The 27,997-nt window shown below is 38.7% G+C and overlaps 1 protein-coding gene across 1 annotated transcript; it reads right to left on the bottom strand.

Moving 5' to 3' along the window:
* Positions 1-27,993, bottom strand: LOC110098650 (pentatricopeptide repeat-containing protein At5g62370). Its single transcript, XM_028698474.1, has 6 exons — positions 27,916-27,993; positions 20,898-24,117; positions 11,375-11,694; positions 11,168-11,285; positions 5,025-5,108; positions 1-885 (listed from the first exon to the last, which is right to left on the bottom strand). Exons 1-2 carry the CDS (start codon positions 27,991-27,993, stop codon positions 20,935-20,937), a joined length of 3,261 nt encoding a protein of 1,086 aa, XP_028554307.1. The 3' UTR covers positions 1-885; positions 5,025-5,108; positions 11,168-11,285; positions 11,375-11,694; positions 20,898-20,934.
* Positions 27,994-27,997: the final 4 nt, after the last annotated feature.

Below are 27,997 nucleotides of genomic sequence, written 5' to 3'. Positions count from 1 at the left end.
ATATTTATATCTTTCCAAAACCTTCTTAAATTGAAAAGCTTTTAAATAACCTTACAAAACATTATCTTGAACTTATGTAATAGCAAAGGTATAAGCAGTAGGTCATATTCAAAATATTGGAGAAAAAACTTTCAAAAGCAATTTAAATGATTCATAACACAAGTTTTTTTTAAACATTAATTTTGCATTTCTTACCTCATTGCTGATTCGTCTTTTTAACTCCACCTCATACTCTTCTTCGATTGCAAGTAACCTCGTAACTTCTACTTTGCATAGTCCAAAGAATCATTCTCTTCTACCACTTATTGTACTTCAACTCTTACTTTCCAAAATACCACACCAAAACCATTGTTCCTTCAAATTACTTCAATCTACAATTTCATCATAAAATTCTAAATTAATCACATAAAAATCTTGGTTACTGATCTCTAATAAGTTCATTAAAAATCTGATCATTTCACTTACATGCATTTGTTTTCCTTCCTTCAATGTTACAATAGAATTTCCTTTACAATGCAATGTTCATAAATCTAGAAGTCTACGGAACCAAAGCCGCTGCTTGCAACAGGAGACTTGCGATCCTTGCTACAGGAATTCTCTCCGCCTATTGCTACAGGAAAACTGCGAATTCCTTGACCATTCCACGGATTTCTTTACACTCCCGGAATCACCTAAAGCTGAATTGTGAACAGGGAAGTCTGCGAATTTTATATGCCATGACAACAACGGCTTGTATGCAATCCAAACTCAGATAAGGATAGGAATGTGAGCCCTCAATCTATAACTACTCTCTCTCTAATAATCCAAAAGCAGCATCCCTTCAGAAATTCCTATTTCCAATCAGTTTCCATTAACGTGAAAGCCAACCCATGCCTTTTTGGATGCCTGACTGGAAACAGGATTATTATTTAATTTATATATTAGATTAAGATATTTGACTACAGAATAATTAACAGTAATTAAATATTAATATTTATTTAACAGTAATTTATAATTAACTTTAAAATAAGTTTTACAATATCTTTAAGTAATGTAACACGCCTGATTGGGTCTTACAGAAATTCATAAAGGCGCTGATTTGAAAGGATGAGGTAATGGAAGCAAATTGAACATCGGCTTGTTATAGAGATTTTTGTATTTCGAAGAATTGTAATTATTGATTTATTTGCATTGTGATCGTCTCCTTTCCATTATAGAGATTTTTTGTCCTAGAACTATATAAAAAGAAGATTATCACATGCACATACCAGAAACACAAAAATATGGATAAACATACCTGATCAACTTCTTCAACATTTCATGTGATAAAATATTCGTAAAAAGTTTATTCAGAATCTCAGGGCACATTCAACGCACATACAAAAGAGACAAGGTAATAAGAAAGACGAAAACACACACATAACATTCCACATGGCATTCATGATTAACTATTCTGCAAAGCAATCATTACATGATGAAAATTATTCCCACGCATATCCCTGATTCCCAGGATTTATCAGCTCTTCTAGAAGGGAAGATACGATTCATGATGGAACAAATATACAAGAATACTTAAATAAATCGGCATTATAAAAAGTTGAATAAACCATGAATACAATCTTTCACATTAGCCAATTTACTAAAGAATGGCATTATTGTTTGATATACCTAAATATATCTTCTATTTGTCTCTAGATTCATAGACAAAATGGCATTATTGTTTTTAATTATTAGCAGACATGCTAACACTTCAAATAAAAGTCTGTTAGACAGGTAAACTGGACCGGTCCAGCCGGTCTAAGCGGGACCGGTTACATGTGAAACAGCGACACTATTCCTCCTCTGGCGGATGCCGCGCAAGCCGCGATCCCATGGGAGCATTTTAAGAAGGAATTTTGAGGAAGATTAGGAGTGAAATTGAATGTTGAGACTGTTTAGGGATTTCGTTTTGATTTGTATGCATTAAATACTTTATTTTCCTAGGGTTAGGGCATCTTGAATTTGGCTGAAATTTGAGATCTCTTAGAATTAGGTTTTTCTTTGGGCTCTAACGGCGTCTAGAGATTTGGGAGAGATCGATCCTCCTCTCGAATTGAGGATCAATTGTATCTTGCTATTTTCTGTTTTCCTTTTATCAAATAATACAAATTATCTACTGTTTTTGTGGTTTTGTGCGGACTATTGTGGAGAAAGCTCGCTGTTTTTCGAAGATTGATAGGAAATACTTGAGATCTACAAGTGTTTCCTATCAAATTGGTATCAGAGCAAGTCTTGAGACCTTTCGTTGGTTGATTTTGGCGAAGTTCGGCGCCCAATTTTTGGTCGAGAAGGGACGAAGTGTTGTTTTTTTAATTCAAATCCCGAATTTTTGGATTTACAAAAGTTCGGATCGAGATAGAGGCCATGAAAATTGATGGGCTAGAAGAAAGGCTTGAAGGGGAGATGAACCAAATCAAGACAACGGTGGAGGAAAGGATTTCCTCCATAGAAGGACAAGTAGCTGATCTCCGGGACATGGTGAAGAAAATGTTGGAAATTCACAACCAAACGGCAGCTTCCGTGGCAAAAGAGGAGAAAAGAAAAAACACGAATTCTGAAATTCATAGGGAGGAAGATGAGGTGGAAATCGTGGAGGGAGAAAGAAGGAAACCCGATTTGGAGCCTTTTTAGAGGGAGGATAGAGGAGGTAGGTATGAGGAAAAGCATGGGTATGGAGGGACGGAGCAAAAGGGTGCTGATTGGGAATGCCGAGAGGGACATTATGGTTGTTGAGGTGCTGATTTTGAAGGAAGAAGAGGAGAATTTGAAGGGAGTTTGAGCTATGACAGGGCAAGGGAAAACCGGGAGATGTGGGGTGGGCCGAGCACTTGGGAGAGGGGAAGCTATGGAGGAATAAGGGGGAATGGTGGAGATCAGAAGGTGAGGAAGTTGAAGATGCCTATCTTCGAAGGGGAGGATGCATATGGGTGGATCTATAAGGTGGAGAGGTACTTTGCCGTTAATGGGCTAACAGAGGAGGAGAAGTTGACAGCAGCAGGCCTATGTTTGGAGGGGAAGGCACTGTTATGGTATCAGTGGAGAAACCAGAGGAGACCTATCAGGGACTGGAGGGAATTCAAGGACTGCATAATAGAACGTTTCCAAACCGATCAGGGAGGAGATTTCTATGATCAGTTCTTTGCTCTGGCACAGGAGGGATCAGTAGCAGACCACCAATAGCACTTTGAGCACCTAGCCAATAGGGTGCAGCGATTATCAGATACGGTATTGGAGGGGAACTTCATGAAGGGGTTGAAGGCAGAGATCCGAGCGGCAGTGAAAGTTCTGATGCCTAGTGACTTGGGGGAGGCAATAAAGTTAGCACAACTAGTGGAAAATCAGAAGAATCTGGAGAAGGGGGCCAGGAACAACGGCTCAGGAGGCTCTTATAGGACAACGACCACTCTTCTAGCACCCAAGGGGCCTGCATCAGGCAGCATTAATGAGACTACCAGGGAGAAGCCAGTAGGAGGGAGTGGGGAAAATTTTAAAAGGCTAACAGAGAAGGAGATGCAGGAGAAGATGGCAAAGGGATTTTGTTTCAGGTGCGAGGATAAGTATACGCCAGGACATCAGTGCAAGTACCAAACTCTTCAGGTTCTCACCGTCTGTGATGACGAGGAAACTGATGAGGGAGGTGAGGGGGAGTCGGTGAAAAAGATAGAAGAGAAGTTGCATTTAGATCTGGCTGAGGTTTCCCTAAACTCAATGATAGGATTCACTATGAATCAAACCATGAAGGTGAAGGGCGAGATAGAGGGAAGGATGGTGGTGGTGCTAATTTATAGTGTGGCTACCCATAATTTCATTTCCACTCAGGACGTCGACCAATTGGGAGTGAAATTGGTGGACACCGGTTGTTATGGGGTGATGATGGGTACAGAGGAGGTGGAGAAAGGTCAGAGGATCTGTAGAGAAGTGGTGTTGACCATCTAGGGGATTCAAGTAAGGGATGACTTTCTCCCACTAGAGTTAGGAAGTACTGATGTCATCTAGGAGATGAAGTGGTTGCAAACCTTGGGGGAAACCGAGAACAATTGGGGAGCACTCATGATGGAATTAATGGTGGATGGGAGAAAGGTGGTTATAAGGGGAAATGCGGGACTATCTAAAGCCATGACATCACTTAAGACCATGGTTAGGGATATACAAGAGGTGGGGGAAGAATATCTAGTGGGACTACACAAGCTGGATGGGATCAGGATGAAGGAGGGAGGGGATGTTTCTCTTTCAGTGTAGCCCTTGACTCAGCAATTTGGTAAAGATTTTGAACCACCTCAAGGATGGTCACCTCCACGGCAACATGAGCATATTTCCACCTTGAGGAAAAGGTGGATCTTTGGGAGGGGAGTATTGTTAGACCGGTCCACTGGATCGGTTTACGGGTGAAACCACGACGCTATTCCGCCTCTGGCGGATGTCGCGCGAGCCGCGATCCCACGAGAGCATTTTAGGAAGGAATTTTGAGGAAGATTAGGAGGGAAATTGAATGTTGAGACTGTTTAGGGATTTTCTTTTGATTTGTATGCATTAAATACTTTATTTTCCTAGGGTTAGGGCATCTTGAATTTGGCTGAAATTTGAGATCTCTTAGAATTAGGTTTTTCTTTGGGCTCTAGCGGCGTCTAGAGATTTGGGAGAGATCGATCCTCCTCTCGAATTGAGGATCAATTGTATCTAGCTATTTTCTATTTTCCTTTCATCAAATAATACAAATTATCTACTGTTTTTGTGGTTTTGTGCGGACAATTGTGGAGAAAACTAGCTGTTTTCCGAAGATTGATAGGAAATACTTGAGATCTACAAGTGTTTCCTATCAAAGTCCTAGAAGCAACTATAAAAGCAAAAGCATAACGCCCAAAAATAAGCTTTTAAAGCTACGCCTCAATGCATAATCAGTGGAAAACGTGTCCACTCCACTGAATAACCTTAAAGAACAACATTAAAGAGAATTAGTTTCGCCATAATTGGCACAATGAATCTGAGGAGCATTGAATTTCACATACCAGTTTTCAATATGCACAATACTGATCGGTGCAGCGAATTGCTTGTGCCAAATAACAACAGTAGTACCACCTCATTTCCTGCAACTTCATAAGTATAAACCAAGTAGCACACAAGAATATGAGCTCACTATTAATGGAAAGGAGACGATCACAACATATTAAAAAGAAAGCAGATACTTCTTTAGAACAGAATCAATTCATTAAGCTGACCAGAAAACTGAAATAGTTAGCATCCATGGTAGTGCCTTACAGATGTCAATCAATGGTTGATAATCCTTGGTCAATTAATCATCATAACAGATCTCCTTAACAAAACTACTAGTGGTGGGCAGGCATCATGTCATTCATTATTGATCTTTGATCTTTCTTCTTGTGTTAACTCAATTCAACCAGAAGAAAAACTAGGTGCATCTACTCAATTGACTCGGGAAAGATGAGTTTATGTCAAATACCGTCCTAGCCATCCTAGCTGTCAATTGCCTCTTCATCCTATGGCAAGCATGGGGATCTTTGGGATGCTCACCTGGATCATGTCAATCTCCTTTCATATTCGGGAGGCTGATTTATGAAGGATTATATTAGTACAATTATGCATTATTTTGTAATTATTTGTTTCCTTATTAAGACATCTTGTATAGATTTATAAATGGTGCAATAAAGGTAAAGCCTTTTTCCCTCTTCAAATCTTTAAATTTAACATGGTACTAGAGCCTAAGGATACATAATTCGCTTTCCCTGTTGTCCCACCGCCGGCCTTTATTACCGAAATTCTGAGGGTTACTGTTCCAGGCTGCCTTGTTGCTATCCATATTCAGTCCTTTTGCTTCCTTCGTGCATCCAAGACTGAGAGAGAGACTCCCTGCATGGGTCAAAAGGCAGAAACAAACAAACCTGGGAGTTCCTTTCTGCTTTCGTGTGTCCAAGACTGAAAGGGAGATAGAGCAGCGTTCTCGTGAGGATCTAGGGCCAGGACGAGCAAGAGTGTGAGACCTACACTCCTTTCTGCGGTTCGATCAGAGGGATCAAAAGCCTTGTGTGCTCCTATACTATTCTGATCAAATAGGAGTCTATTCAGGCATGAACTAGGACCAAACCGAAAAAAAGGATACTTGGTTGCTGAGTGCTTTTTTTACGTCTAGGCGGAATCGAACGGCTTGGGAAGGAGGAGATTTGCATGCCAACGACTGAGCCGTTTGAGACGTATTTTTCTACTGTTGTCCCTGAAACTTGCCGCAAATAGAAATTTTTTTCTTTCTATTATCATGCCTTCATTGACAGCCTTCCCTTGTTGTTGTTATCCCATCTATAACCGACGCAACCTTCATTGTTTCCCTACTTAATATAGCCTTCATCGCTACTTTTTGTCGTTGTAATGTCTGAAGCTAATTCCTTCCAAAGCTTTTGACCAAATGTAGGACTCTATGGTGCACCAAGGAAAAGAAAACCTCCCAAATATTTCCTATCGCTTAAATAGGAAGAATTATTTAAAATGATCTCAATTTGTAAAAACCTACTTGAAAGGGAAAGGAAGGATGAATCGCCTCCTTTGGGTAAGACCAAAAGAAGGGGATCCTAACTTTTGAGCATGGGATGAAACGGACTCCATGGTTATGTTATGATTGTGGAATTCCATGACTCCATAAATTAGTAATACTCTCATGTTCTTGTCCATTGCAAAGGACATATAGGATGCCGCCAAGCAAACCTTATCAAAAGCTCAAGATGCTGCTCAAATTTTTTAAATAAAGGTCAAGGTGCGAAGCAAAAATCAAGGAAACAAGATCATAACTGAATATGTCATTCACCTTCAAGGCTTATGATAAGAACTTGATCACTACATATGCATGGAAATCAAGTATCCAGAAGATGTTGTTATCCTGAAAAACTTTATTAAGAAAGATAGAGTATGACTTTCTTGTAGGATTAAATGCGGAGTTTGACCAAATTAGAGTTTAGATCATTGGAAAAGAGGAGACACCTTCACTAAATAAGACTATTTCTTTGATTCGTGTTGAGGAAAACCACTAAGGGGTGATGCTAGAACCAAAGGCTGTTGAAGGTTTAATAACGATGCCAACTAAAGAGGCACCATGGAAGGAAAGAGGTAAGGATTCCTCAAAACACAAAGACAAAAAAACTCCCTTTTGTGCAAAAAATCAATACACACAAAGGAGACCTACTGAAAGTTACATGAAAAGCCCCCAAGGAGTGAAATCAAAGAAGTAGATAACTAACACTACAATAAGTCAGCCCAACCCAGAAACAGTCCAACTTCAGAGAGCTCAACAAAGAAGATATTAATAACCTAAAATAACTATTGGTATCCCTTGAAAAACCATCTGCATTTTCGTCTCTTGCACTTTTAGGTAATTTTCATATATCCATCAGATTAAGTGTCTCTAGAAAGCATCTGAAAGGTTTATGGATCATTGACACAAGTGCCACAGATCATATGACACACTCCATTACCCACTTCATCAATTACACTCCTTGCCGAAGCGATAAGAAAATCATCACTATTGATGGTTTTCTTGCCATAGTAGTAGGCCAAGAGACATACCCTTCTTTCCCTCCCTCACTCTCAAAAATGTGTTTCACGTACCTCAATTATTCACAAGCTTAATCTCCATTCAAAAACTTACTAGTGACCATAATTATCAAGTCTTATTTAAACCTATATATCGTTTATTTCAGAACCAAAGATCAAGGAAGAAGATTAAACTTGTTAAGAAAAAAGTTAGACTGTACTACCGAGAAGAGCTAAACATATCCACTATTATCGAAAATAGCTATTCTATGTTATCCCTCTCTAATAAAAAATTAACTATTTGGCTTCATCATTTTAGATTTGAACATCTATCTTTTGATGTCTTAAAAATATAAATCCAAAATTTTTTTATGAGTTGAAAAACAAATCATTTCATTGTAAAACATGTTAGCCAAGAAAAAATGAGTCTTTTTCTCAAATAAAAAATGAGAAATGTCATACTATTTTCTACCTTATTCATATGGGGACCCCCTCAAATATTCCCAATATTTCAAGGTCCCTATAGTTTGCATCCTTCATTAACGACTGCACTAGAGTCTCTTGGATCTCTCCTCAAAAATAAATTTGGTGTTAGCACTATTCTCTCCATTTTTCACACTATGATCTAGAACCAATTTAAGGTAAAAATAAGGATGTTTCGTTCCAACAAGGCCAAAGATTACTTTAACCAAACCCTATCCTCTTACTTTCAAAAAGAATGTATCATTCATAAGTCTTCCTGCATTCACACCCCACAACAAAATGGAATTATAGATAGAAAAAATGGCTACCTTCTTACCATAACCCATGCACTTCTATTCCACCACAATGTACCAAAATCCTACTAGAGGAAAGCCTTTTTGACTACCATATATCTCATAAACCAACTACTTTAAAAAACATTAGGACTAAAAACACTAATTGATATTTTGTCCTCTTTTATCCTAAAGTTTGAACTCATAACAACCTCACACCCAGAATCTTTGGGTGCACTGTCTATGTTCACATTAATAACCAAAATAGAGGAAAATTAGATCTAAGAGCACACAAATATATTTTTGTTGGATATTCATCCACCGAGAAATATTATAAGTATTATCACCCCTCTACCAAAAAAAACTCTTGTATCCGTTGACGTTACTTTTGACAAACAAAAATCCTATGTTACCAAGCCTCATCTTTAGGGGGTGACTAAAACTAAGGAAGATGATAAAAATAAGTTTACCCCCTTGACCTTCCTACTCCACCTCAAACCGATCCACCTAAATCTGAAACGTACTAAAGCCAAGGAAATTGAGGACAAAGCTATTAGGGATAACATAAGGTTTGTAAAGGTACATTCCAGACATACAAATCCAAACTATGCTCCAGAATAGATCCAAGAATCTCAACCGTCTCCTGAAATTGAGGTAAATACAAGATCACCTAAAAAATCTCTCGTGTATCCCATAACCAACTTTGTATCCTTCTATAATTTCTCACATTCAAACAAAAATTTTCTGGTTACACTTAATGATATTTATATTCTTAATAATATTTCTGAGGCTTTATATGATGAGAATTGGAAAAGTGATATGAAAAATAAAATGCAACCCTAGAGAAGAACAATACATGGGAGATCATTGACCTATCAGAAGGAAAAAGATCAATCAGATATAAATGAGCATTCTCTATGAAATACAAAGTCGATGGTATGCTGAAAAGAGATAAGGCGAGACTAGTAGAGAAAGGGTACAGTCAGACATACAACATTGATTACCAGGAAACTTTTATACATATGACCAAGATGAACACTTTTAGAATCATGCTCTCCCAAATAGCTAATTATAACTGGCATCTAGAATAATTGGATAACATAAATGCATTCCTACACATAAAATTGGAGGAAAATATTTATGGAGATTCCATAAATATTCAAAAAAAATTATAGGGGTGTTAAAGTGTGTAGGTAAAAAAAAAGCTCTATATTGGCTAAAGCGATTACCTAGAGCTTAGTTTGGAAGATTCTCAAATGTTATACCATTCAATGGATATCGGTAGAGCCAGGGGGACTACATGTTATTCTTCAAGCACTTAGACTCAGGAAGAGTCACAATTTTGATAGTTTTATGTGGATGATATCATCTTGACTGAGAATGATAAAAAAGAAAAAGTGATGCTAAGGAAATGTCTTGCCAAGGAATTTGAGATCAAAGAACTTGATAAATTGAAATATATCCTAAAAATTGAAGTTGCCCGCTCTAGCAGAAGAATCTTTATTTCATAATAGAAATACATTACTAATATTCTTAAAGAAATATGTTAACTAGCTTGTAAACCGACACCAACATCAATAGAACCAAATCTCAAATTGGGGGAAGCAAAAGATGATCCAAACATAGATAAGGGAGCTTTCCATGGACTTGTAGGGAAATTGATTTACCTTTCCCACACCAGACCAGATATAATCTTTGTTGTAAGCATGGTCAGCCAGTTTATATAGAATCCAAAGCAAACTCATATGCAAGCAGTAGATAGAATATGCACTACCTCAAGGGAAATTCAAGAAAGGGGATTCTCTTCATAAGAGAAGTGAAATAACCCCAAAAGCTTATATTGATACAAATTATGCATAATCATTAATAGATAAATGATCTACCTCAGGATATTGTATAATCCTTGGAGAAAACCGAGTTACATGGAGAAGCAAGAAACGGAATGTGATGGTAAGGTCTAGTGCAGGGCAGAGTTCAAAGCTATAGCCTTAGGTATATATGAGCTACTGTGGATTAAGATGATTTTAGAAAACCTAAGGATTAAGTGGGAAGGACCCATGAAGCTACACTGTGACAATAAATCAACAATCAATAGAGCTCATAATCCATTTCAGCATGACAGGACCAAGCACATAGAAGTTGACAGAAATTTCATAAAAGAAAAATTGGACAGTAAACTTATTTATATTTATAATGTCTCGTCAAAAGATAAGCTACCAGATATTCTTACCAAGGAACTTGATAACTTTTCCTTTTTGGGATTGATTATCAAGCTGAGAATGACAGATTTGTATTCCCCATCTTGAGGAGTGTCAAATATCGTCCCAGCCATCCCATTCACTCCTTCCCTCTTGATCCTATGGCCAATATGAGGATCCATGGGTGGTTCACCTGGATCACGCCAATCTCCTTCTTCCATATTTGGTGGCTTATTTAGGAAGGATTATATTAGTGCAATTATGCAATATTTTATAATTATTTATTTTCTTATTAAGATATCTTGTATAGATGTATAAATAGGGATAGTTTGTGCATAAAGGTGAAGCCATTTTCCCTCCCCAATTCTCCGAATTTAACAGTTTACTTGCCATTTAATAAAATATAAATTCATTGCATAGCTTGCACCAGTTATCACTAGAATAAATAATGCTCGAGTGTGCTAGTAGATTAGGTAAATTAGCAACACCTTATTTAATGCACGTGTACGACATCTAATGAAAACTAGGTCATAAGCATGCATAAATTTACCAAAAGTTCTATTAGTATTCGAGCATGATTGATCTATTGTTCTATTAGTATTCTAAAATGATCAATCCATTAAACTCACAAGACAAAAAAAGTAGTTGAAATGCATAGTGTACCTTATGGATGGCTCTCACATGGTTAGCCTTTAGCCTATTGGACATGATGACCAATGACCTTATCAAGCTATTTGTGGCAGATTGGCTTCATGGCAATCATTCATCTTTGTTCTTGTGTCTAGGGCCAAAAATTTATTAAATACAATTAGCAAAGATATTCTAAATGCATTTATTCAAAATGACTTCAGCAGAGTGCAGGTTGCTTACCACAAGAAATATAACCTTACTCAGCAAAGAATCACACAGACCAGACCAGCCTTGTTGGCCTCATAGCTAAATATAGAACATCTCTCAACAAAACACCAAGACAATTGAATTTTTTTTTTCTTCTCTTTGTGGCCTTTCTTATTGGTGTTTATTTATGGAAAAAATTTGGCCGGTATGTCTTCGTATGCAGAGAGGGAGGGGCACAAACAATTAATCATTTGCCCTATTCCAATTTTCTTGGTTATAGGCACGATGAAGGCTTCAAAAGAATAGAGAGCAAATGTTTGATATAGTGACGCTGGAAGTTTGTGTATGATGACCTGCAAAATGCCAAAAAACCATAGAAACGCTTACGCTGCAAAAAGGATAACAAACACAACCTTTAAATTATCTGTGGACAAGAAGAAAAACAGCAGAGGAAAGGAAATAGCTATAACATCTTAGCAATACGTCGAGTAAACAGGATGTGCTCATGAGGTGGCAGACGGCTATAAAGAAAAATACTATTGCTGCTCCTGGCTATGAAAGAAATACTAGTACCGGCCCCATGCCCACAGCCCAATATTGAACCAAGTGAAGGACTTCATCCAGCTACCTTGACATATTCATGTCAGAGAGTGTCATAGAGAAGGCTTGCACAAAATTGAAGATAATTACAATTATGTATATGGATGGTGAAACTAGACAACCAGATCTTCCAATTCCAAGAAGATGGATTAAGTTTTCTTTTGCTGAACCCATAAGCCTACACTTTGCATAATTAATTTTGATAATAATAAACATGCAAAGAAATTATTTGTATGGTTTGTTAAATGTTGTGTAAATATTTAGAAAAAGCCATTTTGACCTAAATGAAACACTTAGCTTTAAAATATTTCATTTTGCTCTTCACATGTAAGAAACACATGACGAGGCATCGAAGAATACAAAGAGCAAAAAAATATATATTTAAGTTATACTAAAACAAAAAATGACATTTTTCATATATTATGATATATTATTTCTTTCAAAATATGCTAAAGTATCATTTGGAATACTAACTAAATAGATTTTGCAAAAACAATTATAGAAAGAAATAAGAAAAGTCAACTATGAAATTTGATTGTACTTATAGGTCTTTACAAACTTAACAAGTTCTTGTAAACTCATGGTCCCACTACGTAAAGTGTTTGAGATACCTTTATTATTAGTGGGTCTTTACAAAGGTTAACCGGTCTCCGTAAAATCCTTTATGGGCCTTCACAAAGTATTTGAGCACCTAAAAACCTATAAATGAAAATTTTTAATTAAATGTAATCAATCCATCTAATTGTAGACTTTTATAAAAAAATGACTTTATTCTACAGGATAAATTCGTGGTAATATAGTATATTTCAAACTATTAACTAATTTACTTCGCTAATACCAAATTATGATATATGCCTATGTATATGTATATTAAATGTAAACTCGAATTAATCAAGCACATTGAAAACCTAACCTTAGCCACCAAGAACAACTCTAACTCCCTATTGCAAAATATTTTTAACCATTGGAGATTCTTTTTTGAAAGAGGAAAGATGGCTAGCAATCGCCATTTTTTTTTTTTTTTTGAAAGAGGAAACAATAAAAAAAAAAAAATGGCTAGCAATCGCCATTCAACTTTGATGTCTAGATCTAGATCCTTGATTCTTCCATAACTAATGATTCATGTCTAAGATTGTTTTGTATTTGTACTTCTTCTGTACTGGTCATGTATTTTGGCAAAGTTATTCATGTGGAAAGACTAAGAGATAATACCTTTACCCACACCTAAGATAAATAGTACAATTCCCCTTAATAGAAAAGATTGTAGAGATTTCACCTCCATAGAGAAAAGGATTTTTTATGGGGATTGCGGTAATTCTAGATGGCATTGCACCTCAGCATGGAAATAGACTCATTAAGCCGAATAACATAAAAGCATCGTGATATGGCGGTTCCAAAGGAACCGCCTCTTAAGGAGGTTCAGAAAGAACCGCCTCAGCCGGCCTCACCTGGGCTAGTACAATTCCCCTTAATAGAAAAGATTGTAGAGATTTCACCTCCATAGAGAAAAGGATTTTTTATGGGGATTGCGGTAATTCTAGATGGCATTGCACCTCAGCATGGAAATAGACTCATTAAGCCGAATAACATAAAAGCATCGTGATATGGCGGTTCAGAAAGAACCGCCTCAGCCGGCCCACCTGGGCTGGCAATTTGCTACAGGAGGCGGTTCAAAACCACCTCCCTCCTACCTATTTAAGCTTGCCGCCTATATGTGGGGCCCCATCGATTTAAATTTATTTGAATATTATTTTTTTTTTAGGAAAGGGGTGGGCGGTAGAGAGCTTATAAATAGAAGAGGTAGGGGGAAGGGAGAGGCATGCTTAGATTTGAGTTTCTCTTGGAATCTCTTGGAGTTTGAGGGCTCTAGACTTGCGTCTAGAGATTGGGAGAGAACGATCCTCCTCTCGAATAGAGGATCACTTGTATCTTGCTTTATTGCTGGTTTGTTTGTTTCGTTATTGCAATTTTATTATTTTGGAGCTGATTATGCCCAGATTTTTTGCTCTATATCTTCGATGTTTTCTCTCCAATTAGTGATAGGTTTGCTTGCGAACTCAAGTATTCCCTTAGGGTTCCTTGCGAACTCAAGTATTTCCTATTAAATTAGTATCATAGTAAGTCTTGGGACCGGTGGAGGGCTGATTTCAATGGATTCCAGCAGCAGTTTTTCGCTCCAAATCGGAAGAAGTTGCTGTTTTTCTTTTCCAAATCCTGCTTTTATAAATCTACAAACTCCGGATTGTGATGGCGGCCAAAAAGTGGATGCCTTGGAGGAAAGACTTGAAGGGGAGATAAATCAAATCAAAACGACGATGGAGGAAAGGATCTCTTCAATGGAAGGACAAGTCGCCGATCTTCGAGAGATGATGAAAAAAATGCTGGAAATTCAAAACAGAATGGCGGCTTCAGTGGAAAAAGGGAAGGAGGGTAAAGGTACGAATTCAAATTCGTAGGGAGGAAGATGAGGCGGAAATCATGGAAGGAGAAGGAAGAAGACCTCATCTGGAGTCTGTCCAGAAGGAAGAAAGAGGAGGCGGATACGAGGAAAGCCAGGAGGGGTACTATGGCTGCCGAGGCGCTGATTTTGAAGAAAGAAGGGGAGATTTCGAAGGGGGTTTGGGCTATGGCAGGGCAAGAGAAGACCGGGAAACTTGGGGGGCACCTAGCACTTGAGAGAGAAGAAACTATGGAAGAATCCGGGGCAATGAGGGGATCAAAAGGTGAGGAAGGTGAAGATGCCCATATTTGAAGGAGAAGATGTGTATGAGTGGATTTACAAGGTGGAGCGATCCTTTGCCGTCAATGGGCTGATGGAGGAGGAGAAGCTAACTGCAGCCGGATTGTGCTTAGAAGGGAAAGTCCTGTCGTGGTTTCAGTGGAGAGACCATAGGAGGTCGATCAGGAACTAGAGGGAATTTAAAGACTGCATAAAAGATTTTTTTCAAACAGATCGGGGAGGAGACTTCTACAAGCAGTTCTTTGCTCTAACACAGGAGAGATCAATAGCAGATTACTGGGAGCAGTTTGAGCACCTAGCTAGCAGGGTGGAGCGACTCTCAGATACAGTATTGGAGGAAAATTTCATGAAAGAGTTGAAGGCGGAGATCCGAGCAGCAGCAACGATTAAAAAAGCGGTTGAGGAATCCGAACAGAGGCGCGACTCAATTCGAGGCGCTAACCCGACGCCTTGAGGCTTAAGCCTCAATGTATTTGACGAGGCGTGCATTTTTTTCAACGAGGCATACGCGTCGAGGCGTAACGCCTCGAGGCAGCGTGAGGCGACGCCTCATTAGGATTCGACGAAGCTCACAGCGAAGAACAAATTCCTTATCTTTCGAGTGCGCTTCTTCCGCTTCGTCCCTTTTGAGAGCTGCTTCGTGTTCGACCACAACTGAGTTCTTCGATCGGGCAGGAGTGCTCGGGAACGACCTTTCTTCCTGTTCGACCACTGTTTTGAGTTCATCACGCTTCGTGTGAAGTCGGAGCTCGAACCAAAGGTAACACTACCTGTTCGACCACTTTTTAAACTTTACCTGCTTCCTCTTTTGAATACTTTGGCTTCGACAACTGCAGGTAATGGGCTTTCTTCCTTTGCTCATGGAGTTTAAAACAACAAGAATTATTTTTATGCTTCTCTTTTAATGGCTAAAATTCAGAGTCTTAAAATCATTGCATGACTCACCACTAGGTACATGCTCGATGCGATGAAAAGTACAGACCAGGACATCGGTGCAAGGACAGAACTCTTCAGGTTCTCACCGTCTGCGATGACAATGAAACTGAAGAAGGTGAGGAGGAGATAGAGGAGGAAGAGGAGAAGCTACATTTGGATCTGGCTGAGGTTTCCCTAAACTCAGTGGTGAGATTCACTACGAATCACACCATGAAGGTAAAAGGAGATTTAGAGGACAGGGAGGTTGTGATGTTGATTGATAGTGGGGCAACCCACAATTTAATTTCCACCCAGGTCGTAGACCAACTGTGAGTGAAATTGGTGGACACTGACTGTTACGGAGTGATGATGGTACAGGGAAGATAGAGAAAGGTCAGGAGATTTGCAGAGGAGAGCGACTGACGATCCAGGGGATACAGGTGAGGGAGGACTTTCTTCCACTAGAGTTAGGGAGCACGGACGTCATACTAGGGATGAAATGACTGCAAACTTTGGGAGACACCAAAGTAAATTGGGGAGCAATCACGATGAAGTTGATGGTGGATGGAAGAAAGGTAGTAATTAAGGGAGATGAGGGGCTTTCCAAATCCCTGGTTTCTCATAAAACGATAGTGAGGGATATCCAGTTGGCAGGCGGAGGGTATTTGGTGGAGTTGCACAGTTTGGAGGGAGCGAGATTGGAGGAGGGAGGAGACATACCCCTCTCCATTCAGCCATTGATTCAGCAGTTCCAAGAGATATTTCAGCCACCTCAGGGATTGCCACCGCAGAGGGAGCAGGAGCATGTCATCGTATTGAAGGAGGGAGTGGCGCCCATCAGTGTCCGGCCTTATCGCTACCCTCAGTTCCAGAAGGATGAAATAGAAAGGTTGATTAGAGAGATGCTGGAGGCAGAGATCATCAGACCCAACACCAGTCCCTTTTCTAACCCCGTTCTATTGGTGAAAAAGAAGGATGGCAGCTGGCGTTTCTGTGTAAACTATAAAGCACTCAATAAGGAAACTGTACCTGACAAGTTACCTATACCCGTCATAGACGAGCTGCTAGATGAATTGAGTGGGACTGTGATCTTCAGCAAGATAGACTTAAAATTAGGTTACCATCAGATCAGAATGAAGAAAGAGGATGTACCCAAGACGGCTTTTAGAACTCATGAAGGATATTATGAGTTCCTGGTGATATCCTTTGGCCTCACCAATGCTCCCGCCACTTTCCAAACCCTTATGAATAAGGTTATCAAACCTTATCTCAGAAGATTTGTACTGGTATTCTTCGACGACATCCTGGTCTACAGCAGGATAGAGGAAGAGCACTGGGAGCATTTGAAAAGGGTGTTAGAAGTACTGCAGGAGCACCAGCTGAGGGCTAATTTGAAGAAATGCTATTTTGCATAAGTCAGTGTGGAGTACTTAGGCCATGTGGTATCAAAAGGAGTGGCGGCAGATCAGTTCAAAATTGAAGCAATGCTAAAGTGGTCAGTGCCGAAAAATCTGAAGTTAAGGGGATTCCTAGGACTAACAGGCTACTACATAAGGTTCGTTAAGGGGTACAACTCCATAGCATGACCACTCACTGAACAGTTGAAGAAGGAAGGATTCCTATGGGGGGAGGTGGCCACATCAGCATTTGAGAGCTTGAAAAAAGCGATGACTATGGTACCGGTCCTAGCCTTGTTAGATTTCACTCAGAGCTTCATTGTGGAGACAGATGCTTCTTGGTATGGGCTAGGTGCAATACTAATGTAGAGTCGTAAACCCATTGCTTATTTCAGCCAGGTATTGACGACTAGAGCTCGGCTGAAATCAGTTTACAAGAGAGAATTAAGGTACATCGTTTTGGCCATCCAGAAATGATGACCCTACCTGCTTGGGAGGCATTTCATTGTTAGGACAGATCATCGAAGCCTGAAATACCTGCTAGAATAGAGGATGGTGATGAAAGAACATCAAAGGTGGTTGTCCAAGCTGCTAGAGTATGATTTCGAGATTCAGTACAGACCAGAGGTGGAGAATAAGGCGGCAGATGCTTTGTCCAGATGTATGGGGGAGCTACAGACAATGGCATTATCTGTTCCTTTGATGCTTGACTGGGAGGCCATCAAGGAAGAAAGTACAAAAAATGAAGAATTAGGAAGGATCAGGTTGGATTTGCTCAAAGAAGATGGTAGCCATCCAGTGTACTCTTTAGAGGGAGACATACTATTGTACAAGGGAAGATTTGTGATACCTCATACCTCAATCCACATCCCAAATTTAATTCAGAAATTTCATGAAAGTGCAGTTGGGGGCCATTCAGGAGTGCATAAGCCTATAAGAGACTTGCGGACGAGCTTTATTGGAAGAAATGCATAGAGATGTAGAAGAGATGGTGGCGAGATGTGAAATCTGTCAGAGGAACAAATATTTGGCTATGTCAGCAGGGGGACTACTACAGACGTTGGCGTTACCAGGATGAGTTTGGGAGGAGATGTCCATGGATTTCATCGATGGGCTGCCCCGTTCAGAAGGTTTCACAGTGATCTTGGTGGTGGTAGATAGATTGAGCAAGTATGTTTATTTCATTCCTCTCCGACATCCTTACACCGCAGTGATAATGGCTTCAACATTCATTAGAGAGGTGGTCAGATTGCATGGGGTACCAGAGACAATCGTGTCAGATAGAGATAAGGTATTCCTTAGTCATTTCTAGAGGGAGTTATTCATATTACAAGGGACAGTTCTCAAAATGAACACAGCTTACCACCCACAGACAGACAGCCAGACGGAAGTAGTCAATAGGAGCCTGGAGACATACCTAAGATGCTTTGTGTCAGAGACACCCAAGCTATGGGTCAAGTGGCTATCGTGGACAGAATACTGGTACAACACGTCCTTTCATTCGGCTTCACAGATGACCCCATTCAAGGTGTTGTACTGACGGGATCCCCGCACACTTGGTGCACTTTGGGAGCAACAGTACCCTTGTTTCATTAGTAGAAGAGTAATTGGAGGAGAGGGGCCGAATACTAAAGGAGTTGAAGAGGCATTTACTGAGAGCTCAACAAACTATGAAGAAACAAGCTGATGGGCATAGGAAGGACATCTAATTTGAAGTAGGAGAGAGGGTGTTCTTAAATCTCCGACCGTATAGATAAAAGACAGTCGCCAACAGGAGGAACGAAAAATTAGCTCCAAGGTATTTTGGGCCTTATAAAGTGCTGGAGAAGATTGGGGCAGTAGCATATCGACTGAAATTACCACCGGCAGCAACTATACATCCAATTTTTCATGTCTCGCAATTGAGGAAGGCCATTGGTGACTACACAGCCAGTCCCGAGCTACCAGCAACACTCACTGAAGATTTAGAGGTAGTTCTGGAACCCTTAGAGCTGGAAGGGGTTCACCAAAACAAAGATGGAACTAAGGAGGTGTTGATCAAGTGGAAGAACCTCCCAGATTACGAGACCACATGGGAGCCATATGAGAGGATAACACATAAGTTCCCTTGTTTTCACCTTGAGGACAAGGTGATTCTTTGAGAGGGCGGTATTGATATGGCGGTTCCAAAGGAACCGCCTCTTAAGGCGATTCAGAAAGAACCGCCTTAGCCAGCCCCACCTGGGCCGACAATTTGCTACAGGAGACGGTTCAAAACCGCCTCCCTCCTACCTATTAAGCTTGTCGCCTATATGCGGTGCCCCATGGATTTAAATTTATTTGAATATTATTTTTTTAGGAAAGGTGTGGGCGGTGGAGAGCTTATAAATAGAAGAGGTAGGGGGAAGGGAGAGACATGCTTAGATTTGAGTTTCTCTTGGAGTCTCTTGGAGTTTGAGGGCTCTAGACCTTGTGTCTGGAGATTGAGAGAGAACAATCCTCCTCTCGAATAGAGGATCACTTGTATCTTGCTTTATTATTGGTTTGTTTGTTTTATTATTACAATTTTATTGTTTTTGGGGCTGATTACGCCTAGATTTTTGCTCTATTTACGTTGTTTTCTCTCCAATTAGTGATAGTTTTTCTTGCGAACTCAAGTATTCCCTTAGGGTTGCTTGCGAACTCAGGTATTTCCTATAACATAGTATTCTTATTTATTCTTTTTTGCTTATTTTCTTTTTTTTTTCTTGTTAAATAATCATGTAACTATTGCAACCTACTTAAAAGATATTTTTCAAGTCAAATACATTGTTAATAATACCCGGTTCACCCCTTGGGCCATCTGTAAAACAATTATCCTTGACTATCCAATCTCCAGTAAAATAATTGACATATTTTTAAAATGGAATCCCAAGCTTCAATAATCCAATCAAGTGCATGATAATTCATCCACTAGAGAAGGAGAAAACACTATAACATTAAATGATATCCTTTACTAATAAATTAGAAATTCCATGCCCTCAAAGAATGAGTAGAAATTATTAATTCTTAGGCATTTTGAAGCCATTAAGACATTATACAAATTTGAAAAGAACCATTTGCAAAAGTGTGATCTGAATTATTTGATCCTTATTGCAACCCAGTTAAAAGATATTTTAATTCAAACAACAACCAAATAAAGTGTAACTATAAATGGTTTTGAGATGGTTTGAAATGTGATCTAAACTCAATATCAATTTTTTGTTCAAACGATCTAGAATTTGTATGGATCAACTTTAAGAAGAAAGCTCTATTCTCATGTGTGTATGAGAGAGAGACTACAATTCTTTTAAGAGGACAGAATCTACTCACCCTCCATCAAAATATTTGAATGGCTGATATTGAAGATAGCCAATAGTCATTTGCAATGTAGATGTAACAACTGGGTGGGGGGGGGGGGGGGGGGGGGGGGGGGGGGGGGTTACGCGCAATGTGATCCCATATTGTTGAAATGTACCAACTAACCTTATAGAATGAAGAATGATACTAGTTCTACTCTTTATTTATTCTAAGTAAATTTGAATAAGTTATATGAAGTATTGATTCAAATGTGTTTCAGGCAGGCTATTTAAATGCTTAGATTTAAAAGCTCTAATTAGGTGTAATATTCTTGAATTAAACGGGAAATTATAACACCCAGGCAGTGATATGCATTGTCTTTTATCTTTCTTATAAAATCCTAATAAACATTCCTTCCTAACCGTCCTTCAAAACACAAGCATCCTTGGAAAGAAATGGCACCTTAATTGTGCATGTCACAAAAATGGTAAGTAATCAATCCCATGTTAACAGAAGGTTAGTAAATTAGTAAAAATGAGGAAGTGATTAAATAAGTACCTCTCAATGAAGGAACACAAAATGTTGGAGAAATGGCTTTCATGCATACCTGAGAAACCTTGTATCATGTACCAGAAAATCAACAGTTAGCCATTACCAATGAGCATGTTCTCCTCTATGTTCAAAGCCATGTCAAATTCTCCTTGACTGTAGCATGTTTTCAAAAGATGCCTCTTTGTGTTCTCATCTGGTTTTTTTCCCATTTTAAGAATCAGATTATAAACTCTGCGAATTTCCAATAAATTGGACCTCATAGAAAGTTCCCAAAGTATTCTATTATAATTACTCGAATGTGGCGCATGATTATTTGAGATCATCTCTTCTAAAAGCAGGATAGCTAGATTGCTAGGACAACAAGAAACAAGGCATTGAAGCAATTGGTCATATAAAATCTTGTTTGGAAGGAGACCTCTCTTCTGCATCCCATGAGCAAGTGATAATCCCTCAATCACCCTACCAGCCATACAAAAGCCCACTATCAATGTATTGTATGAAATTTTATCAGGAATACATCCATTGGAATTCATCTGATTAAATAAGCAGATCGCGCAATTAATATCACCAGATCTAATAAAAGCCTTCATAAGAATGGTGTAAGTCACCTGATTCGGAGCAATGCCATTATCATGCATGTAAGCAATATGCTTATAAGCATCTTCTATCCTATTAACTCTACAAAGTCCATGAATTATACCATTATAGATGTGCAGGTCCGGTAACAACCCACTATTTATAAGATCCTGCACTTTTCCTAATGCAAAATTGACCTTTTCCATTATTGACATGGAAGATAGCCTTTTACTGTGAAGAATTCGGGATGTAACTTTTCCTCTAGATTCCAATCTAAAAACAATGTATCTTGTTTTCTTGAATTTTTTGATTAGTGAGAGACTTCTGACACCCCTTTTGTGACCACAAAGTCCAGTTATCAGAGATCCATATGCAACAAGATCAGGCTCAATCTGATTCCTTATCATGAGGTCGAATATTTCCAAGGCTAATCCAACTTCCCCTTTCCTCAAGAACTGATTAACAAGCATGGTGTACAGAACGGTGTCCGGAACAAAACCATCCTCTAACATCCTATCAAGAAAATGGCAAGCATTCCTAAACATGTTTTTCTTAATCAGCCCATTTATAAGTGCACTATAAGCACGTGAACTAGGCAACAACCCTCGCTGTGTCATCTGATCGAAAAGACGACAAGCCCGAACTGCTCTTCCCATTACACAATAACCGTTAATAAGTGTGGCATACACTACCTCATCAGGATTAACCCCGGCTTTAAGCATGCCATTGAAAGTCATGTCAGCCTTCCTTATTCTTCCTTCTCTGCACAAGGACCCAATTATTGAATCATAAATAGAAACGGTAGGATCAAAGCCCTTGTGTATCATTTCATCAAGTTGTTCAAGAGCCAAGTCTACATGCCCAATCTTGCAAAGTGCGTTAATTTTAACGGAGTAAGTAGCCAGACTAGAAGGCAAATCGCTATGGTGCATAATGAGGCTGACAAGTGAGCCAACATCATCCAAACGACCCTCTTTGTATATGCACCTTATTAAGAAATTGTAAGTAGAGATTGAGGGCTCATAACCCCAACTTACCATTTTTTCCATAAAAGTACAAGCTACATCAATCTTTCCCTCTGTACAAAATACACTAACCAAAACATTAAAAATCAGATCAATAGGAAATGCATCACTTTTCATTATCTCATCAAGCAACACTTCAATTTGTCTTTGCAAGCCTTCATTGCAGGAAGAAAGATTAGAGACCCTCAACAAGTCAATCTTGCAGTCAATATTAGCAATAGCATGCAAAGTTTTCTGAACCACCATGGCCCTATGACCTCGTGGTAGATTATTGATAAGCAGGGCAAACATCACATGATCTGGAACAATACCACTGTTCAACATCTTATCAAACAACTGGTCTACCTCAACCAATCTCCTTTCCATGCAAAGTGAAGTTATCAGAGCTGTGTAACACTGTAAATTGGGGGGTATGCCAGACTCAGGCATCTCCATCAAAAGCTCCATTGCTCGGTCTACACGTCTGTTCTTGCTGTACCAGTTTATCATCAAGCAATAGGTGACAACATTCCGTTCCAAGCCTCTCTCCACCATCTGGTTGAAGAGTTTCCATGCTGAATCAACATAACCAAGCTTCAAAAACCCATGGATAATGGTATTATACGCATAGGTATCAGGCTGGCAGTAGCTTATCTCTTTCATTCTATTGAAAACCTTCAAAGCCAATTCCATCCTACCTTCCTTCTGGTACCCGTTTATGAGTGAAGTAAACAACGTGCGGTCCAGCCAAAACCCTCGAGATTCCATTTTGTTGCATACATCCTCAGCTTCTAAAACTCGATTTGCCTTGGAAAGTCCATACACTAAGCACTTATATGACCGCGGAGTGAGTTGTAAACCTAGGTTAAACATAAAATCAAACATGAAGCGCGCATGATCCACGCATCCAATGGAACACAAACCAGAGATCATGAGATTGTAGATTGATAAAGGTGGAAGAAGTCCCTCATGAGCAGCTATCGCGCAAAAGAGATTGAAAGCCTCCACATACTTCTCCTCTCCACAGCGCGCACGGAGCACAGCAACGCAAGCCCTCGCGGTCGGCAAAGATCCGATTTTGACGAGTTCGTCCAAATAAGTTTCGGCCACGACCAGCTTCCCAAGCTTGCAGTAGCACTCAATCATAGAATTCAGTACAGTGGGATCAATGGGAACTTTGTCTTTGATGCTATTGGTGAAGAGGTCATCGGCCTTGAGAAGCTGGCCGGCGACTATGAGAGAGCGGAGGAGCTGACCAAAGTCGATGGGAACACCGAGGGAGACAGCATAGTTCAAGGCAGCGACGGCTTCCGGCGAGGGAGAGGCATTGATGATGCGTTTGGTGACATTACGAGCGGCAGAGAGCAAACCGCGGCGGGCGAGAACGGCAAGAAGAGACAATCGGTAAGCTGCGAGGTCGGAATCAGTTCGGTGGAGAGAAGATGGGAAAGCGTCTGCGGCTGGAATAGCGCAGGCGTTCGTCGCAGAACGAACTGGGCTTGGAATTCTTGAAGGGTGGGAAAGGTGAAACTGGTAAAAAGATGGGAATTGGCACCTTTTCAGTTGTATCATTAGAATTTGGCGAAAGAAGAACTTATGGAAAACCACCACCACAAACCAAAGCCGATCAAGTTCCTGCTTTTGCTGAGCAATGAGGGCGGTTAGCAATGCACTATTAACAACTTGAATTTTGCTCTATTAATATTAATACAAATGCATTCAAATTAATTATTATCATTTATATTATAATGATTGTTTAGCTTAAAAAAATAATATCCACAATGAAATGCTTAGTGATTCAGCTCACTTTGAATGGATTTAGTCAATATTGATTTATTTCATGAAAAGTTTTGACTTGATAAATAGCATACATAAAGGATATTTCTCAAATGAGTCTCATTTCCTCTCTTATGAATTTGAATGCTTCTTATTTATATAAAAATTTAGGATTACATTTGAGCTTCATAACTTTTCTCAATTTATGTGGTTTGTAATATTTGTCTGATACTTTATTATTTTATGCATAGTATGAGTTATGGATTTATGACTACTTAGTTTTCACAATTCATTCATGAATATAATACTTGTGTGTTTGCAATGTTTATGCTTCATTCAAGCTTGCTTGTTCAACCATTGAAAGAAGAATGTGCTAATATGAGAGTGTCTTTTTTTATAGGAAATTTCATATGCCATCATATGATCTTGGAGCTTGCTTGTGAACTAAATGACACTCTGTGTTAGTTGATTTTCAACTGAATGGCACTGTTTGTTGAGTGTCATTGTACTCATTCTCCTCCTATGAATCTTAATGTACTTGAGTATATTAAGCCTTATGAGTTTGTGTCACCCTGGAATCTAAATTGGAAAAATTATACATATTTTTATCTTTTTTAAAATATCAACCAAAGCTCATAGAGGTAATCAAGTGGAAAACATAATTACATTAATGTTCATTGAGTATTTACATATATGATAAGTTTTAAAACAATATATACAATAATCAATAACATGTTACAAAATAATTGATAAAATCAAAGAGCTAGAAATAAAATCTAAACTATCACCCACTAATTAGTCTCACTCTATAGGCACATTACCTTTACGTGAAATTATATAAAAATCATATAATGAGTACATAACTCAACAAGTAAACAAAATCATACAATTGAAATCAATGCATGAAAAAAGAAATAATATGCTGCAAATCTTATAAGAAAATCTATGAATCAATATATACCCGGATGCCGCTAGCATCGCCTAGCCACGTTTCCAATTTTCGGCCCTACCTCACGCTGGCCTCGCTCGGACGCCGCAAGATTGCGCACGCCGTTGGTGTCGTGACTCAGGCTCGCAAGATCACGACCCTTGTCCCGTCGCCCGCATTTCGCAACGACACTCTCTCCCAATCGCCTTTGCCCCGGCCCCCTGTTGGTCTACTGGTCTCGCACCTGCTCAACATCTTTGAATTGGCATTTTGCAAACGGGCCACGGGTCGGGTCAACCCGGCAACCCGTGCAGGTTGGGTCCGAGTTAGAAATCTCGACCCATTTGTAAAATCGTGTCGGGTTTGGGTTGACCCGTTTAGACTGAGGTCAAGTCGAGTTAGGCTCAAAATCAACTCGTCGACCCGTTTTGACACCCCTAGCTAGTTTGAATGTTATTGGATAACCAGATTATGATCTTAAAGATTTTATTCAATACCATCCTTGGGATCCAGCTGAGGAAGTTTTTGTTTTAGACCTATATAAATAATGACTGAGAAAGTTTTTTACTGGAGGGTTTTGACTGGAGGTAAGCGAATGAAGTTTTTAAACCTAGCGGATTTGCAAAATTTGCAGTTCAAGTTTCCTTTCTACTTTGGTTATTGTCCCACTCAAACTCAACTCCAGACATGTATACTTCAACTATTGAAGGACCAGTAGTAGTGTAATCACCTTTTATTATTCTTTTAACATTGTAGGTTTGGTGGGTGAATATTTTGTAATGTTGGTTATTCTAGCGCTGTGCTTTTTTTGTTAGTTGTTTATTAATTATACTACACCTTCGTTTATGAATGAATTAGTATTTATTATTTTTTAAAACTAAGCATGGTTTTGCATAACATTTCAATGTAAATTGAGTAAATTAAATTAATAAAAGTAATAGATTTAGTCAATCATAAAAAGATAGAAAAAGCTACAAAAAAATAACATATAGAGTCAATGGTAACTAAGATAACATCATGCATATACATATATGTATTGCAATATGATAGACCAAGTCATTTAAATTGTACCTCGCATAGCTACAGCAATGACTTCTATGAACAAATCCAAAGAAATATAGGACTCGTCCCAACTCCTAAAAGCTATCTTAATAGCCTTTCGATGTGCATCGCATGCTTTCACGTATAAAACATTTACGTTAAACTTTGCTTCGACTCTTCCAATTATCTCTTTGGGTTTTATATATATCTGCTTCCTTATGGTTGGAATAACGAAAAAGCTAATCAACTATGAGTTACATTGCCTATGGTCAGCTTGTAGAATAAGATTTGTACATTAATGATAAATATTTTCCAAACACCACCCAATTACTGGCTTAGGCTTACATGTAAATGCCAATGACACTTAGTAGTCAAATTATCATGTTGTATACATGCAACTGTAAATTTCTATTTATTCAAAGCAACCACCACAAATTAAACATTATTTATGATGGGCCATCCTTATAAGACGAATTGTAGTTTTGATTTACAATGAAAGAAGACATGTTTAACCAATTCATTTGGAATTACAAATTCCTCATTTGTCATACCACTACAGGAAAACAGCTCATTTCCGACAGAATTTCCGGCGGAAATAAATTCGTCGCAAATTCCGGCGGATTTTTTTCAACGAATTTCCGACATAATTTTTGATTGTTTTTCCGACGGATTTTTTTCGATGCAATTTCCGACGGAAATTAAAAATTAAATATTTTTTATTTTAAAATATAACTTAAATTATTGAATTAATTAAGTTAATTAATTTTTAATTTTTAATTTTTTTGTTTCTGCCGGTATCAATTAAGTTACTTATTGGATTTTTAATTTTAATTTTTACTTTTTAATTTTTAATTTTTTATTTTTAAATTTTTAATTTTAAGTTAATTATTGAATTATTGAATTAATTAAGTTAATATTTTTTATTTATGCCGGTAACAATTTTAAGTTAATTAGTTAAGTTAATTATTTTAAAATTAAATATTTTCTATTTTAAATTAATTAATTTTTATTTTTATTGTTAAATTAAATTAACAAATTTTAATAATTAAGTGGCAATAGTTTAAATAAAAAATAAGTAACTTACTTAACAGATTTTAGTTTATGAGTAGTTGGTAGAATCCTTTAAAGCCTGAGGAGGAGGGGGCGGGTTCGAATCCCGCTGTGAGCACTGGGCGATCCGCGCGGGGAGGGAGGAGGGAGGCGGGTCGCGGCGGGTTCGGCCTGCTTTCAGTCGGTCAGGTCGTCTAGGGTCGGGTCGCAATTGCTGGCGGGGGCTGCTGGAGCGGGAATTGAGGAGCAGCTGCTGTGTGTACGTAAGTGTTTTTTTTTTTTTGCATAAAATTTCCGACAAATAAAAATTTCGACGGAAATATTTTTCCAGCGAAAATTCCGTCGGAAATGCGCCGGAAATAATTCCGGCGCATTATTTTGCGCCGGAAGTCCTTTTACGACGCGCGTGAAACCGGCGGACATATTTCCGCCGGAAATGCAAATTTCTGACGGATTTTTGGTCATTTTCCGACGAAAATGGCCGCCGGAAAATGACGTTTTTCCTGTAGTGATATAATAAACTTAAAAAGTAAGAACTTATACTTAAAGCAATGTGAAATAAGAGGAGGGGTGGTGGTGTGTCAAAGATATTTAAATGAAAATATTAAAAAACTTATTATTATTACATGGCATTACAGCGCCTAAGATCTAGTGATGTTGCACTGCATGTTGTCCCTAGAGTTACTGTAAAACAAAACCTTCAATACTGTGGAGATATTTCTTGGTACCGTAGTGCTCTCAAAGCTACTGTGCTTGCCAGCCCAATGCTGCAACATTGCC

Source organism: Dendrobium catenatum, unplaced genomic scaffold, assembly GCF_001605985.2.
Source record: "Dendrobium catenatum unplaced genomic scaffold, ASM160598v2 fragScaff_scaffold_1089, whole genome shotgun sequence".
In the NCBI taxonomy this organism is placed as follows: domain Eukaryota; kingdom Viridiplantae; phylum Streptophyta; class Magnoliopsida; order Asparagales; family Orchidaceae; genus Dendrobium; species Dendrobium catenatum.
Note: the sequence above shows the minus strand (reverse complement) of the source record. Positions and strands in the feature narration are given on the sequence as shown.

Excerpts from the sequence above, each read along its gene's own strand:
- LOC110098650 (XM_028698474.1), bottom strand. The coding sequence starts at position 27,993 with ATGTTGCAGCATTGGGCTGGCAAGCACAGTAGCTTTGAGAGCACTACG. Across the intron at positions 24,118-27,915 it reads ATATCTCCACAGTATTGAAG|AGCAAAATTCAAGTTGTTAA; the intron begins GTTTTGTTTTAC and ends TAATATTAATAG.